Here is a 12536-nt window from a genome sequence, read left to right as displayed (position 1 = left end):
CAGGAAGCCATAGGGAGCACCGACTGGCTAGATTTCTCCCCGCCCCCTAATTAGGACCCGCCCACCTGACGGACTGAGACAAAAGCCTACCAAGGGCCTGCAGAGAGCCACAGCGGGGCCCGATTGGTCGGCCCTGTCCCCGCCCCTCCCGCCTCCTGACGGACTGACACTGGAGCCTACCAGAAGCGCGCAGGGAGCCGCAGCGGGCGCCGATTGGGCGGGGCTGCCGCGCCTTGGGTACTTAAGTCTCCCGCGGGCTCTCTCCGGGCAGGACTCCACGACTCCTTATGCTGGCGATAGTTGTTCACTCATGGAGGGTCAACCCCAGGCCCAGGGTCGGCGCAGAGCTGGGCCCGAGAGTAGGTTACGTTCAGGAGAAAAAGTACAAACGGACCCCGCCGGTCTAAAGGGGGCTTGTGCTTAGTCGCTCAGTCGTGTCGGACTCTGCGACCCCGTGGAGTGAAGCCCACAGGGCTCCTTTGTCCGTGGGATTCTCCAGGCAAGAATACTGGAGCGGGTTGCCGTGCCCTCCTCCTCCTTCGTGTCTACAGGGTAGGAAGACCTAACGGGAGGCCTCCTTTCCGAGTAGTGAAGTGTCCTCTATCTAGCCGCGGCGACTGTTGCCAGACCTTACTGAAATGTAAGCTTCAAAATGGTTTAAATGGTGAATTTCACATTATGTGAATTTTACCACCAAACAAAACCAAATATACATACCTTTGGCCTACAGACACACAAGTGGAAACATTTAGAAAGGAGGCCACAGTCTTGACCAGAACAAAAGTCCCCGTCGGGAGGGGCAGGGCACTGCCTCTGAGTGTGCGACCCCAGGACAGGACCCCAGGACAGCGTTTCTTATCTGCTGAAGGAGGGGACAATTCGGATTCTCTCCTGTGGGACACAGCTTTCTAAAGACCTGAGAACAGTCTCCTCCGACACCAGCATGGGGGAAAGGGGACAGCTCTCCCCATCTTTCAGGAAGGGACAGGCACGATTCCTTTGGCAGGTCACGCAGCACACTGGGCACCCCCGCTCCAGGGGGAGCATCGGAAGCCAAGCAAAGTGCCCAAGGATGGAGTGAACGAAACCAGGCAGGCTGTGAAGCCACATCATGTAAATGATCCACACAGCGTCCAGAAGTACTCTCATCATGCCGCACAAATCATGACTTGGAGTTGGAATTCCCCAGTCCCAAACAGCACAGCCCTGCGTGCAGCAGCGAGGCCGCCCTGCGTCCAGTACGAGTTCTGTGAACCTCGAGGCTGAGTTTGCCGCTCCCCCGGCGGCTCAGGCAGTAAAGAAGCTGCCTGCAATGCGGGAGACCTGGGTTCAATCTCCAGGTCAAGAAGGTCCCCTGGAAGAGGACATAGCAACCCGCACCAGTTTTCTTGCCTGGAGAATCCCATGGACAGAGGAGCCTGTCGGGCTACAGTCCATGGGGTTGCGGACAGTGGGACGGGACTGAATAACTAACATTTGCCGCAAGCATCCCTGCCCCCCCCACCCTGTCCCCTCCTATGGGTTCCATGAGCCTTTCTCTCAAGGTTCATAATTCATGGTGCTCTCAGGGTAAGGAGGTCTCTTCTCCTAGGGTCTGGGGGGCCGAGGCTGTCATGGGAACCCATGGGCAGCAAAGAAGGGAGGGGGTTCCCCACAGCAGCACCCCTCTTTCTTCAGGGTAAAGTCTGGAAGTCGTTCACCTGCCTCTGCAGTGCGTCCCCAGGGAGACTCAGACCTCACTTGCCCTTCCAGCATTGCGACAGCACAGAGGCGCTGAGCTCAGGGCCCCATCAGCCCACCCTGCCTCCCAAGGAGGCTTCCTGGACGGAAGTCCCGCTTCCCCAGAAGGCGGCTGCCTGCAGCCCTTGGCACTGACAGGCCTGAGCTAATCTTGAAGGTCCTGGAGAGGCTTCCAGCATGAGAATGCTTTCATATCTTTCAAACTGCCAGTTCAGAGGGTCTCTGTGCATACACTGATCGATATACACTGACAGTGTGTGTGTGTGTGCGCGCGCGTGGTTCTGGCATCAGGCCCTGGAGAGACCTGGGAGACGGAGCCTTGACCGGGAGGGGCTGCTGACGAGAGGCAGCCAGCCCACACTGCCACCAGCTCAGAAGGTGGCACCTCCGTCCTGGCAGGCTGGGAAGGGATGACTCACTCTGGTCGTCGGGCGATGCAGGGGATTCCCACACAGGTTCCTTCCTGCCAAAAAGAAAGTAAAACTCAGCCTCTGAGGCAGCCATCCGGGAGGTGGCCGGGACAGCCCCAGCAGACCCTGCTGGGACCTGCGTCATCTGCCTGCTCCCTGAGGGCTGGGGCCTGGGGCCTCTGTCCGGCACCTCGGTGCCCCCCAGAGAGGCGTGGGCCCAGCTACAGACCCGGGTCGATGCTGCCGTGGCTCCTGGCTTTTCTCAGCTCTCCCGGGCAGGCAGGACAGGCCCCACCCACCGTTCACTGGGCCTGCAGACCCCAGGTCGAGTGCTACCGCCGCCTCCCACTCTGCCCGAGGCCCCCTCCTCGGCCCCTGGCGCCTGCTCGGCCGCCTGGGCTTTCCTCTCCCAGGCCCCCATCAGCGCCCCAGGACACTTCCTAATGCCCAGGGCACCTCCACTCCTCACTGGCACGGCCGGTGCCCTTGGACATCTCACCTCCCGTCCTTTTATGCCCAGGCCTCTGGGAGAACAGCACTCAGCCCTGAGGCAGGAGGGTCAACATGGGACCCCACTTGGGGCCCTGGATGTGGGCTGCCCCCCGTGCCTGAAGCTGTCCCCGGAGCAGAGGCCAGAGCTGGTAGAGCCAGCCTCCTGACACAACCCACTGCCTGTCCTGAGAGCTCAGCCCTGAAGCCCCCCCCCCCCCCCGAGCTGCAGCTTCCGAAAGGAGCTGGTTTCACTCTCACTGTGTAGTCGTCACCTGATGGAGGGGGTTCCAGAAAGGCCAGCCTCCAGTCCTGCCCAGAATTCCCCTGCCCCAGCGCCAGCCACAAGGGGCTCCCCCGCCCCCTGGTCTGGAAGCACACTGCCCACGCTGTCCCTCCTCCAGAAAAGGAGAAAGAAGGGGGTGGTGAGGTCCAGCAGCTGACTTCACAGCAGGCAGTCTGGGAGCAGGGCCACCCACGCCCGGCGCAGACGAGGTGCAGAGCACGGAGGTGACAGTGTGTGCAGCGTCCTCCGTAAGCCGAGGTGGTAGAGAAGGGGCTCCATGTCCGTTTGTATTTTGTATTCTCCGCAGACTTGGGAAGGATGCAGGAGGAAGTAATTGACATTCTGGGAGGCATGGAGGGGCCAATTTCTCTGAACACCCACCGTTTTTAAACCACTTTATGGTACCACCTATTCAAAAACATTTGGTTTTAAACAACAGAAGGTCATTTTGGAAGCTCTGGAAAACACATAAAATTACCAAGAAGGCAAAGATCACCCCAAATTCCCCCACTTAGAGACAAGCTCTGCCCAGACTCCCCACTCAACACCCACCGCCCTTCAGCCAATCTTACAAAATGGACCCCACTCCATATGCAGAACCGCAGACCTGGGAGACAACCTCACATTCAAAATCACAGGCGCCGGGGCCGCCCTAACCATCCCTGGCCTCGGATCACCAGGCCAATCTGGCCCCAGGGCCTTTGCGCCAGCCCACAGGTGGCTGGGACGAGCTACCTTCCTCCCCAGGTGCTGGACACAGCCTGGGCCCTCTAGGGTCTCAAGATAGAGAAGGTCTCTCTCCTGGTTGCCCTGTGTTAAGTTGGCCCTTCCCCCACGCCTGGTGGGACTAGCCTGGCGTGCTTCTGTCCTCCCCCAGATGTGGGTCCCTGGAGGGCAGCGGCCCCTTCGGGCTCAGTGGGGAGCCGCGGTCGGTCCGCGCGCGCCCTCTGCCGGCCTCATCAGGAACTATGGCCCTGGCCCCTTGACGCCGGAGGGACCTCCCGCCCAGGACCCGCACTTGCTTGCTACCTGTGGGGAACTCGCTCCACCGCCTCACTTCGAACCCGCAAACCCTAAGATGGCTCTGCTCACGCTCAGACCCAGCAGCTCCGTGTCGGAGAGGCTGGGGCTGGCCCTCGGGGATCTCCCAGGACCCCTCCGCAGCAGACATTTGCTGCCCCACCATAGCCACCCTCCTCCATGGGGCTCCCTCCTGTCCAGGACCCAGCAGTCTACAGCCCAGCTGGGACCTGTGAACCTGGTTCTGTCAACCGTCCACCAGCCCTCCTAGCTTCCACAGACCCCAGGCCCATCCCCGGCAGCCGCACCCTCTCCTGCTGGCCCCCTCCCGTCCCCTGACCACCTGCAGAGGCCTGGCACCTGGCCCAGTCTAGGCAGGCCTACGTTCTGCAGCTGAAGGAGGTGACTGCCAGTGCGCTGGGGAAACTGGTGGCCTCCTCCACGCCGGGTCCAGCCTCTGTGCCCCCCAGAGACCACAGCCCACCCTCCCCTCCCACACAGCTGGCCTTTGCAGTCCTCACTGGGGATGCCCAATGGGTCTTTCAGCCTCCCCTCTCCCGAGGACTGAGAGTATTCAGTGATGACAGTGGCCTGAAAAGAAGAGCCAGCGCTGGGAACGCCGTCTTGCTGAATTCCATGTACACAGCCTTGGAAAAAGTGAGAAGTGAACACACTCAGTACACAGTGCAGAAAAGGGGGAAGTGACGGCCCAGAACTTTCTCCACATCAACGCTTCTTCTCATAAAAGGGGGCTGCATCTTCCAACACGTCCACTTCTCACAGTAATAAATAACATCATACCAGTTTCTGTTTTCGAGTCTTAATATCTGCAAATTTGACAACGCTTTTGTCACAAATCAACCTTTTTCGTCGTCATGTTCAATAGACCAATCCAGCCACATCTGTCCATCTATTCTCACTCAGAGGTGACCAAAGGATGCCTTTTATGAACCTTAACAAACTTATGGTAATTTTCTTTCACTTCTCCAGTATTTTTGCCTGGAGAATCCCATGGACAGAGAAGCCTGCCAGGCTACAGTCCATGGGGTCACAAGAGTCAGACATGACTTAGCGACTAAACCACCGCCGCCGCCGCCAGCCAAAGCTGGAGTGGAGACTGGCCGGTAGGAGAAGCCCTCGTGCCTGTCATGGACACCAATTCACCAGAGAGGAAGAGGCCTCCACCCACCGCTCGGACAGGAAGGTGCCTCTACTTACCATCAGGCAGGAGGGAGGAGACTTCCGTAGGCACCCTCAACCACCCCACAGCCCAGCCAATAAAAATAGGGGCCCAGCCAATGGGAGGCCTCCATCGGAACCCTAGTTCCCCAATCACCTTTTTGGTCATCACAGCCCCTGCCAACTCCCCCTTTCCCCTTCTCTGGATTGGCCTGTGGTCTGTCACCCTTCTAACCCTGAATTGCAACCCCTTGACTTTTCCACACACACTCTCTTCTGCTGGTAACACAATTACTGAAGTGGACAGCGACAACCCGTTGGACCCTTGGCTGAGTAATGTCAGTGCCTCTGAGCCAGTGTAGGAATTCACAGGTTCCATCACTCCTGTGGGGGCTTTATGTACATATGCCCGCTGCGTGCACCTTCACATGTGGACGTTGGGGAATGGCTGTTATGCTCGGGCAGCCTCCTGTCTTCGTGGTTGGAGAAGACAGGACAGGACGCCCTGCTGTGTTCACCGGCCTGCTCTCCCTGCATGACTGAAGAGAAGCCTCACATGGACCTGTCCCATTAAACCTCTGTAACGGCTTTAAGTGAGCATTTTGCGGGAGGCATTAAGAGTTTCTGGCTTTGCCTCTGTAGGAAGACCCTTCCTCCCATGCATGGGAGTGAGCGCCAGCGAACCTGTGATCACTGCTTGCTGAGCAAGCGGGCGTCTGCAATAGCAAACTCCTCTTCCTTCAATGGGTAAAAGCCTCTGGGGAAGTAGAGACCCAGTGACAGAAAGCTAAAGAGCAAGCACTTTGGCTACAGCACTATCACCTGATAACCAGCTGTCTTTATCGTTTATTTGGCTGGATACCTGCAGTTCTGGGCTCCTGATTTGGAACTGTCTAGCAAATTGGGTTTATTGTATACTTTTTAAAAATTATTTGCATGTTGGTTGCGCTAGGTCTTTGTACCGAGTGCGGGGCTGCTCTGGCTGCGGTGAGCGGGGGCTGCTCTGACTGCGGTGCCCAGGCCCCCCACTGCAACGGCTCGCCCCGTCGCCGAGCACAGGCCCGAGGGCGTCCGGGGTGGCAGCACTCCGGCACACGGGCTTGAGCTGCTCTGTGGCACGTGGACTCTTCCCGGACCAGGGGTTGGATCCGTGTCCCGCGCACTGGCGGGCAGATTCTTATCCACTGCACCACCAGGGATGTCCCTACTATGTGGTTTTTAATTCTGCTCAATATACTTAAGTTCTGCATTTATTGTTTGAATGACACTCCTAATAAGACAATGGCTTCCCTGATAGCTCAGTTGGTAAAGAATCCGCCTGCAATGCAGGAGACCCTGGTTCAATTCCTGGGTTGGGAAGATCTCCTGGAGAAGGGAAAGGCTACCCACTCCAGTATTCTGGCCTGGAGAATTCCATGGACAGTCCACGGGGTCACAAAGAGTCGGACACAACTGGGTGACTTTCACTTTCAATAAGATGATGCTAGCTCAGCACTTTGAGGTAATTCCTAGTGCTCATAACCTTGACTAACCATGGACTTGTAAAAAGAACGCTGAGAGTTCTCCCTACTATTCTCCTCACTCAAACGCCGTCTATCTCATTTGTTTACTTTCCCTCCAAAATGGGAAGTGATGTGGGGCTTCCTTGGTGACTCAGTTGGTAAAGAACCCACCTGTAATGCAGGAGGCTGCCTGAAATACAGGAGAGCCGGGTTCAATCCCTGGGTTGGGAAATTCCCCTGGAGAAGGAAATGGCAACCCACTCCAGTATTCTTGCCTGGAAAATCCCATGGACAGAGGAGCCTGGCAGGCTACAGTCCATGGGGTCGTGAAAGTCAGACACAACTGAGCGACTAAACCACCACCAATACTGGAGGGACGTGACAACCAGGGGAGGTCCTTGGCACTGAGGGAGAAACACCACTATACAGAGATCTTCTTTTTGTTTTTTAATATTTATTCATTTGACTACACCAGGTGTTAGTTGCAGCGTGAGAATTCTTAGCTGTGGCACGTGGGAGCCAGTTCCCTGACCAGGGATTGACCCTGAGCTCCCTGCATCAGAAGCACGGAGTCTTAGCCACTGGACCACCAGGGAGGTCCTCTCATCTTTTTTAAAATTGATTTCTTCGGCTGTGCTGGGTCTTAGTTGCAGCATATGGGATCTACTTTCCTCACCAGACCTCATCCAACCTGGGCGACTTGGAATCTTAGGCACTGGATGACCAGGGAAGTCCCGAGATCCCAACTCTTGATCACTGATATTTTGACAAAGGATCTTCATGAAAGGGGGAAATGTGGAACTAATTACAGAAACCGCACCCGAAGATGGATTCAGGCTAGGGGGAAGCGCTCACGCCTATCAGATGTGTCAATTACCCTAAACAGGAAGAGACCTCTGTCTACATCTCCTGCTGGGAAGGTGCCCCTACTTCCCCTACTTCAGGCAGGAGGAAGGGAACTTCCCTCGGTCCCCCACCCCATGTACAGCTCAGCCCGGCAGAGATTTCAGCAGTCCAGCCAACGGGAAGCCTCCACTGGACCCCCAGCTCCCCCGACTCCCCCTTTTCCCTATGAAAGGAAGTTCCTCCCATGCTCTCCATTTGCCTGGGGTCTGCCACAGTGTAGTCTACACGAGTGTTAGAATTACTCTGCTGTGGAGCATAAACCTACAGGAATGCTACAAACAGAGCATGTCTATGCAAAGCCAGGAGTGCTACCCAAACCAAGGTCAACATTAACTTTGATCCAACAGGTTAAAGAAACCTCTGAACTGTTCTTTCCAGAAAACAATTCTGCAAAGTCATGACGTGGCAGTCAATGAAAATACAGCCAAAAATGCAAGCAAAAGCATTAAAGATGCATTCATTAACTCATACAAAGGTTATTTTTCTGAATTTTGTGATGCTTATCAATTTTTGACTTATTTTCTCATGATCCAAGATTGCCATAAAATAACTGTATTAGTTATTGTAAATTAGCATTCATTACATTATGTATACTTTTATATTATACTGTAAAATTATGTATACATTATCCAAAACATACATGTTACACAGAAACATATTGTGTAATTCTGTTTTTATAATTTTACATATTTCCTTGGCGTCCTCCCACAAAATAAATTTGCTCCAGGCCCCACCTAACCTGCATCCACTCTGGCCCCCACCATCTTTGTATCGCTTGATAATAAGTCCAGAGAAATAGAACTTCAGTTGGCGTGCAAGGTGACCAAAAAAGGCATGAAGCAGAAACTAACATCAACGACAGAGAAATCGACGAGGCCACCTTTCCCCCCTGCATCAAGTTCGCGCGCCCACCTCGCCCGCGAGGGGCCAGGCCGCGTCCCCGCCGGCCGGGCGCAAGAAGCCAGGGGTTGGCCTCCGTCTCCTTCCTTCCCGCCACCCGCGCCCCCTCCCCGCTTCTGGCACGGAACCCCACCAGCGTTTCCCCTTCCTCCGCCCAGCGCTCCTCCTCACGCCCCGGCCCCCACCCGGTTTCGAGGGCCACCGCGCACCGCCTCCCCGAGCTGGGGTCCCCTTCGCCCCACCCCGCCTCCTCTCGCCTCCGCGCCCGCGGCCCCTGTAACCCCTCACCGCCCCACGCCCCCCTCAGCACCCCCAGCGGCTCCCGTCCCCTCCTCAGCCACCCCCAGCTCCCCCGGGCTCCCTGCCCCTCTCTTCGCCCCTCAGAGCTCCCGGGCGCCCCCTGAGCCACCCCCAGCTCCCCCGGCCCCTGCAGCGCCCCCCAGCGGCCAGGCGCCCGGGCCGCGCCGTCTCCCGCCCCACTTCGCGCACCGCGGGGGCTTGCTTAGAGGAGCCGGGCGCGGATTGGCTCCGAGCCGAGGGAAGTACCCGCCCCCTCGAGTCGCCGGCCAATGGGAGGAGGGGCGGGCCCGCAGCGGGCGCCGGAAGCGGCCCACCGACGAGGGGACGTCGCGTCGCCGGGTCTCGAGCAGCTGCTGCGGAGCCGCCGGACGGACCGCCTTCCCTGCCCGCCCCGCCATGGCTGAGAGCGACTGGGACACGGTGACGGTGCTGCGCAAAAAGGGCCCCACGGCCGCCCAGGCCAAGTCCAAGCAGGTGCGGGCGCGGCGTGGGCCTCGGGACCCAAGGCCGGCCGGGGGCGGGGAGTGGGCCCGGCGCCGGATCGGGCACCGGGTGGTCACGGAGAGGGGCCCGGGGGCGGGCCGAGGGCGTCGAGGCGGTTTCGGGCAGTGACACAGCCCGCGGGACAGAGACTGCGGGACCCGGGTGGAGGAGGGGAGCGGGCCGAGGCTGTCAGCGAGGACGGTCAGTGACGGGCCCTGGGAAGCGATCGGACGCGGGCAGGGTTGGCGGGCATCCCCGCCCCGGCGTGTTCTTCCCCGTCCGCCGGCTGCCCGGTGCCCGGCCAGTCCGAGGCCGCCCGCGGAGCCCACTGAAGCACACTGCCGGCTGAGGGGAGTCCCTGGCCCCGGGCTGAGTGGCCTAGGACCCAGCATGCTGGTGACCCTGCTGTACCCATCTTGCCAGAGTAGCCGGCATGCCCTGAGGGGCACTTGGGGCAGACGGTTCTCCGCGAATCCATCGGGTTCCCCTGTGAGTCGCTGTAAGGGAAGGGGGGAAGGGCAGGTCAGTCTCCAGCCCTGATCGTTTCTACTCTCAGCAGCCGTGGGCTGGCCTTAGACACGCAGTGCCAGGCCTGGGCCACGGCTGGCTTTGGCCCTGCTGAATAGCATTCATCAACCTGCCCAGGACTTTTCAGTTGGTCAAAACCAAATTCACTCTCTTTTTTCTCCAAAGGAACCTTAATAGCCACAAGCTAGGAATCATGTGAACAGGTCTAGAAAACGTTTGTGAACATGTCACACTTAGAATGCCCCACAGCCACGTCTCTAAGGTGTCAGAAACTTTAAGAAATATGTCACATTTATGTTCTACGACTGTGGATCAAGGGGCGTCACTGTTTTTGCCAGGGTTTGGGGCAAGGGCTCCAGGCTTTGTGCGATGTGCTGTATTTTATTAGGAGCCAGTTTGCCTGAGGAAGGCCAAACCAGGTCCTCACTTGACGTTCCTTCTGGCAGGAGAGTCTCCTAGAGAAATCTATTTCAAGTGTGGGTTTCTAAAAGGACTCACTTGCCTGTCTTTTTCAACAGCAAGGTCATGAGCTCTTTCTGTTTTCTTGAGCCGAAGTTTATTGCCTAGACAGTTGGACATAGAGGGCATACAAAGCTTGTATGACAAACTTTGGCTTAAACCCAGCATTTGCTTCTCGGTCCTTGAAAAAACATCAGGCACTAGCAGCGCCCTGTAGCAGGGCGCTTCAGGGCATGAGTTCAGAGCCTGACTGCCAGGGCTCGAAAAGCACAAGGCATTATCAGTTGGCTGACAGGCTGACAGTAGCCTAAACTGGGGTTGGCTAGGTACTGGAAAGCTAATTTTGACCAAAAAACACTTTCTAATTTTCTAGGCCATCTTAGCAGCTCAGAGACGAGGAGAAGATGTGGAGACTTCTAAGAAATGTAGGTACTCACATGTCCACTTGCAGGACCAGGGAGTTTCCGGGTTCCCTGGGTGTTAGGGTGGCTGCGGGGCTGGGGGTGTGAGGGGCTCGTCAGAGCAGCAGTGGTTGGCATGAGTCAGGAGGGGTCCTTCCGCCCACTTCCTGTCGCCGGGAGGAGACCCTGGGCTTATGCGCTTAGGCCTGTGCAGGTGTCCCCACTTTGGGGGCCTGGCTGAGCCTGTCTTCCAGGCTCAAGGCGCCCGTGGGGCCTGGTTCCATTCCGGACCAGCTCACCTGTGGGATTGCTGCAAATCCTCTGCTTTGCTCTTGCCTTGCACGGCCCAGGGGCCGCCGGCCAGAACAAGCAGCATTCGATCACCAAGAACACAGCTAAGCTGGACCGGGAGACTGAGGAGCTGCATCACGACCGGGTGACCCTGGAGGTTGGCAAAGTGATCCAGCAGGGCCGGCAGAGCAAGGGGCTGACACAGAAGGACCTGGCCACGGTGAGCACGGCGGACCCCTCCTCCAGGCCACGGTCGGGCAGGCGGGGGGCACGGGCCCTGCTCGCCCAGTGACTTGGGGCTTCAGTTCGCTCTTGCCCTGGGAGCCTGAGACCTCTGAGGGGCCATACGACTCAGCTGTGACTTGCTGAGCTGCGTCTACTCCGGCCCTGGGCCCGCACATGCCGCACAGAGCCTGAGGCCCTCCCCTGGCTGTGTCTGTCTCCCACCACCGCCTGGAGCTGACGGGCAAACACACGTTCTCTCTAGAAAATCAATGAGAAGCCGCAAGTCATTGCGGACTACGAGAGTGGCCGGGCCATTCCCAACAACCAGGTTCTGGGCAAGATCGAGAGAGCCATTGGTAAGTGTTTTCACTGCTGACCTTCACTGCTTGACCAGACACAGGGTGGCCGCCCCTCCTGGGTGCAGTTGGTGAGGAGGGTGCAGGAAGGCCCCTGGGGCCCCAGAATTCTCCAGAGCCTGAAGAACATTCCCAGGAGCACGCTGTGTCTGGGCACCCCCCCCTTACATCTCTCCACCCCGCCCCGTGCCGCCCACCTGGCATTGGCAGCAACGTGGCCCTGGGAGGGGCCGTCCTCTCCCCTCGAGGAGGGGCAGGCACATGCTCTTTAGAATCAGACATGAGAACTATTCCTGGGGTGGATGAGAGCCCAGGGACGGGGTGGCGCTCTCCGCCCCCTCCAGAGGAAGGGGGAAGGGAGCCAGTGCCCCAGGGTCAGTGGGGGCGCGGCCCTCTGTGAGGTGGTGGGTTCGGAGGCTGAGGAGCTGCCTCGTGCCTTGAAGTCCAGAGTGGGAGCTGCAGTGGTCAGTGGGGGCCCATGGCTCTTTCAGGCCTCAAGCTCCGGGGGAAGGACATTGGGAAGCCGATCGAGAAGGGGCCAAGGGCGAAATGAACATAAAGCCTCGAAATCAGTGCGTTCCGGCTGATCTCGACCGGCTGGTCCCCTCGACCACTGGCGCCAGCACGGCTCTCTCCACGCAGCCGAGCGGAACACAGCGGGAGCCCCGCCTGGGAGCCCCTCTCCTCGTACCTGCTGTCTAACTAACAAAACCTTGCAAAGTGTCTGCTTCTGATTTTTCCTCCCTGTCCCCGCCCTCAGTGGGTGTGGAACGCTGCCGTCCTCGCCCCCGGGGGTCCGTCCCGCTGTGGGCGTGGCTCCCAGGAGCTGGAGGGGGGTTGGGTGGTCACCATCTGGGAGAGGAGCTGTGTGTCCAGCCTGGCTCGTAGAGAAGCTAATAAAGTTTGTTCCCTTCCTGTTGGTGGTGGATCCTTGCCCCCCACTCTCTGCTGTTGTGCCTGCGGCGCCCCCTCCCTCTGGCCCCCAGTGCGGCCAAGGGCTGTCTTTGTGAGGCGCCACAGGGGAGCCTGAGGGGCTGGGACGGTCCCTCTGCAAGCTGTTT

At 58.3% G+C, this 12536-nt stretch overlaps 1 protein-coding gene across 1 annotated transcript; it reads left to right on the top strand.

Annotated features, from left to right (window-relative positions):
• The first annotated feature begins 9031 nt into the window (after window positions 1-9031).
• On the top strand, window positions 9032-12390 carry EDF1 (endothelial differentiation related factor 1). Its single transcript, XM_020888384.2, has 5 exons — window positions 9032-9206; window positions 10576-10627; window positions 10954-11114; window positions 11382-11475; window positions 11967-12390. The coding sequence occupies exons 1-5, from the start codon at window positions 9129-9131 to the stop codon at window positions 12026-12028; spliced, it is 447 nt and encodes a 148-aa protein (XP_020744043.1). The 5' UTR covers window positions 9032-9128; the 3' UTR covers window positions 12029-12390.
• Window positions 12391-12536: the final 146 nt, after the last annotated feature.

This window comes from Odocoileus virginianus, chromosome 2 (assembly GCF_023699985.2).
Source record: "Odocoileus virginianus isolate 20LAN1187 ecotype Illinois chromosome 2, Ovbor_1.2, whole genome shotgun sequence".
NCBI classification, from domain to species: Eukaryota; Metazoa; Chordata; class Mammalia; order Artiodactyla; family Cervidae; genus Odocoileus; species Odocoileus virginianus.
Note: the sequence above shows the minus strand (reverse complement) of the source record. Positions and strands in the feature narration are given on the sequence as shown.

Coding starts and splice junctions, on each gene's coding strand:
- EDF1 (XM_020888384.2), top strand. CDS start 9,129: ATGGCTGAGAGCGACTGGGACACGGTGACGGTGCTGCGCAAAAAGGGC. Junction 9,207..10,575: donor CCCAGGCCAAGTCCAAGCAG/GTGCGGGCGCGG, acceptor CTAATTTTCTAG/GCCATCTTAGCAGCTCAGAG. Junction 10,628..10,953: donor TGTGGAGACTTCTAAGAAAT/GTAGGTACTCAC, acceptor TGCACGGCCCAG/GGGCCGCCGGCCAGAACAAG.